Raw genomic sequence first — 3743 nt, forward strand, 5'->3', positions numbered from 1 at the left:
TATCATCAGCATACATGAAACATTTAATGTTACTGTGCATGGGGCGGAAGAGGGATTCTACACTAATCAGGAAGAGAGTGGGAGAGAGAATGGCACCCTAGGGAACACCATTCTCTTGGACATGCAGGTCAGAAGATTGAGTTCCAATTAAAACATTGAATGTGCGGTTTGAAAGGAAGCTTTGAAGGTACGCTGTAATGCGACCTCCAAAACCCCACAAATGTAGCTGTTCAAGAATTGTATGTCGCCAGGTTCTGTCAAAAGCTTTTGATAAGTCTAATATTGCGCAGTCGATGTGGTGGCCTTTGGGGTAATGTGTTTCTAAAAGTTCATTAAGTTCGGCAAAATATGTCTCAGTAGCTTTTACACCTCTAAAGGCGTGTTGATTGGTACTAAGGAGGTTCCGGTCTTCTAATTCTTGTGTCAGTCTTCTATTTACCATTCTCTCCATGATTTTGCCAATGCAATTCAGGAGAGAAATGGGTTGGTAGCTATCTATTGCATGTGGTGATTTATTGGGTTTTGGAATGGGAATTGTGAAACAGGTTTTCCAGTCATCCGGTATGTTCCCGGAAGACCAAATATTATTGTAAATCTGAAGGAGGACTGTTTTGGACCGGTAAGGAAGATTTTGAAGCATTGGATAACCAATGTTGTCCGAGCCTGAAGACATGCCACGGCATTTATTAAGAGCCCAATCAAGCTCATTTAGAGAAAAAAGTCTATTGTAATTTTGGTCGGAAGCGTCAATGGGTGGAAGGGGTCTGGACTCAAAGTCTCGCTGTGAAAACAACGAACGACGTAAAAGAATGTCTAAGTTTGGTTTTTTTCCCACACGCACTACACTACAGCACAAAACTCCTGAAACACCTACACACTACAGCGCGCTGTATATATCCATGTATCTAAAAGGCTCAAAAAGGTATTGGTTTATGATAATGGGAAGGAGGAGGACTTTCTGTATTGCACACATGTACTCATTTCGTTCGTTCCACACACTACTACTCCTGGTATTGATATTGTCGCTGTATTGCTGGTGCCGTCTCATATCCGTTCGAGACTTGCGCGTGTGCAGTGGCTAGTTTGCGGGCTGTTTTTTTCAAGGATATTTTTTCAGATTTATCGGCGCATACATATATATACATTGGTAAGTGTTTATTTATTTATTATTCGAATTCTTACGTGCCGTGGTTGACTCGATCGCTGGATTGACCTGGCTTCGGTCAACATGTTCCATGCCCGTTCCGATGACCGGTTGAACGCGATGGACACGGATGTGTATGATTCTAATTTAAATTTAAACTCCTTCCTCTAGCTAACCATGAATCCGGAAGGGCACTCCAGTGGAACTGTTCGGTACAGTGCGGCTTATTGGCTGCCGCAGAGCTGTACCAGCGCCACCTCCACAGCCACCTCCACAGCCACCTCCACAGCCACCTCCACAGCCTCCTTCACAGCCACCACCACCAGCACCACAACCAGCACCACCACCACAGCCACCACCACAACTACCACCACCACCACCACTTCTACCACTCGAACCACCGGCACCAAGAGCACCATAAATATTATTTCGAACACCGTTATCCGTCCAGCAAAAACCGTTGCCACAGGGAAGGAGCATTAGGTTATGATACTTACTCCGGAACAATTTAGATTGATGCAGAAGCGGTCGATGACTGTGGAGGAAATGGGTCGGGCAGATGGCAAGCTGGCCAAGTACTCCAAACTACCAGAACATCGGCCTTCTGCTCTGATTGGCCAGGACTCCATTTACCCCGCCATACCATCGTCCATTTCCGTGCGGAAGGTTATGGGTAAGCGCCCCGCCATCACCACCGCCAACACCACCGTCCGTACCACCGCCATCACCACCGCCAACACTACCGTCCATACCACCGCCAACACTACCGCCAGCACCGCCGTCCGTACCACCACCAACACTACCGCCAACACCACCGTCCGTACCACCGCCAACACCATCGTCCGTACCACCGCCAACGCCACCGCCAACACCACCGCCAACAACACCATTCCAGCCTCGCTTCCCGAGACCAAAGCTACCGTCGAGAACAAAATTCCGCGCCGCCCTACCGTCGTCCCTGCCAAAGCCGGAGTTCCTGCAACAGTTCCTGCTGCCGTTGCAACAGATGCTCCTGCCGTTGCTCCTCCTCTGACCGATGTGCTGCAGGTGATAACCGAGCTATCAGCCACAATAAACCGCCGCTTCGACGAACTCGCCGCAGAAATTGTAACCATGAAAAAGGAAGTGACGGTCACTCGGAAGAACGCCCAGGGCTATCGAGCTGACACTAAAAAAATTGCAGAAAATCTTATGTGCAGATCCAGACGGTTACGCGCTTCCGGCGACGGACGCGCTCACGCTGCAGCCCATACGGTCAGAGGAGGAGCTGAGAGCATGGAGCAGAAGTTGACCCACAAGCAACATGCTAAGAACTGCCTGGCATGGTTGCAGAACGAGGTGATGGCAACGGATCCCACCAAACGGTTGAGGGAGGTGCTGGATTTTGTTTTCGACGGTGACTTTATTTCGCGTTGCCGGTGGTCTCGGCGAAACAGGAAGGTGTCGTTGGCACATTTTTCAAACGTATGCGAGCTGTTCCTCAAAGCCGCAGCGACCTGGAAGGCGCCCATTACCACAGCATACGTTGTAGATTTTTTAAAACGCGTGTTGCGTTATCCTACAAAACCGAATTCTGTAAATACTACACTTAATGTAAATCTAGGTTAGTTTAGTGTAGGTTTTCATAGCGTAGGTAGTTTAAGTAACATGTTTAGTTTCTTTTACTAATTTTTGACTTTTACTAGTTTTTTTGAATATTTATTATATTTATGAATTTATGACATTATGAATTAATGAATAAAAAAAATGCATTCTGCCACACACCTAACATAATTTCTCATTATTCACCTTCCTGATCCGAAACACTTAACCAGGGTTTTGGGAAGAGGCATATTTTTTACATTTATTTCTTAGCAAATGTAAGTGTTTGTCAACGGCACAAACACTAACACCCCTTTCTGTCCCGTCTCCACTGCAGCTACCTTGCACATCAGGCTACTGCTGGCGTAGTGTTGCAGTTTACCCTTATTCAAATCTACCATGTTGACAGAGTAAATATTCGCCTCTGTTGAAAGGCAAGGTTCCGTAAAGGCAAGCACCTGTTTGAAAAACGCGTACTATTGCACGGTAACGTCCTTGCCCGTTTTTGTGGTCGTTTCGTAACGGATTACCTCGCCCGAGTTGGTCATAAACCATTGATCGCGAAAGTTTTTTCGCATCTGCCGCACGGTCGTTATGGTGTCGACACCAACCGTGCGCACCGATGGTTCGTCCACCGGTTTGTTTTGCTGACGCTTGGCAACAATGACATGTTGCAGTTCCAGGAAACGATGGACCGCTTGAACCAGGCTGTGCCTTCCGGAATGCACCATCCTTTGAGGTCATACAAAAATGTCTCAAAAATGAACGCCGATAAGTTTTTTAGTCCACCGAACCTGCAAACGTCATTGTAAACGTGCAGCAAGTTATGCACGTTGCTATTCACGAGAACTGGGCTGTACAGATCGCCATAGGCTGCCACAAACCTATGCAAATATGAGTCAACCAGTTCCCATTTAGTGCGATGGTATGTGGTGGACATAAACGTCACAGCCATCATCAACAACATGAGGTGTTGGTACGCTTCATCGTAAAGCTTATCCTTCAGAACAACGAAACC

The 3743-nt window shown here is 47.1% G+C and overlaps 1 protein-coding gene across 1 annotated transcript; it reads right to left on the reverse strand.

Moving 5' to 3' along the window:
* Positions 1–1652: 1652 nt before the first annotated feature.
* On the reverse strand, positions 1653–3456 carry LOC125908393 (uncharacterized). Its single transcript, XM_049611116.1, has 3 exons — positions 3203–3456; positions 1778–1943; positions 1653–1679 (listed from the first exon to the last, which is right to left on the reverse strand). Exons 1-3 carry the CDS (start codon positions 3454–3456, stop codon positions 1653–1655), a joined length of 447 nt encoding a protein of 148 aa, XP_049467073.1.
* Positions 3457–3743: the final 287 nt, after the last annotated feature.

This window comes from Anopheles coluzzii, chromosome 2, assembly GCF_943734685.1.
Source record: "Anopheles coluzzii chromosome 2, AcolN3, whole genome shotgun sequence".
Taxonomy (NCBI): domain Eukaryota; kingdom Metazoa; phylum Arthropoda; class Insecta; order Diptera; family Culicidae; genus Anopheles; species Anopheles coluzzii.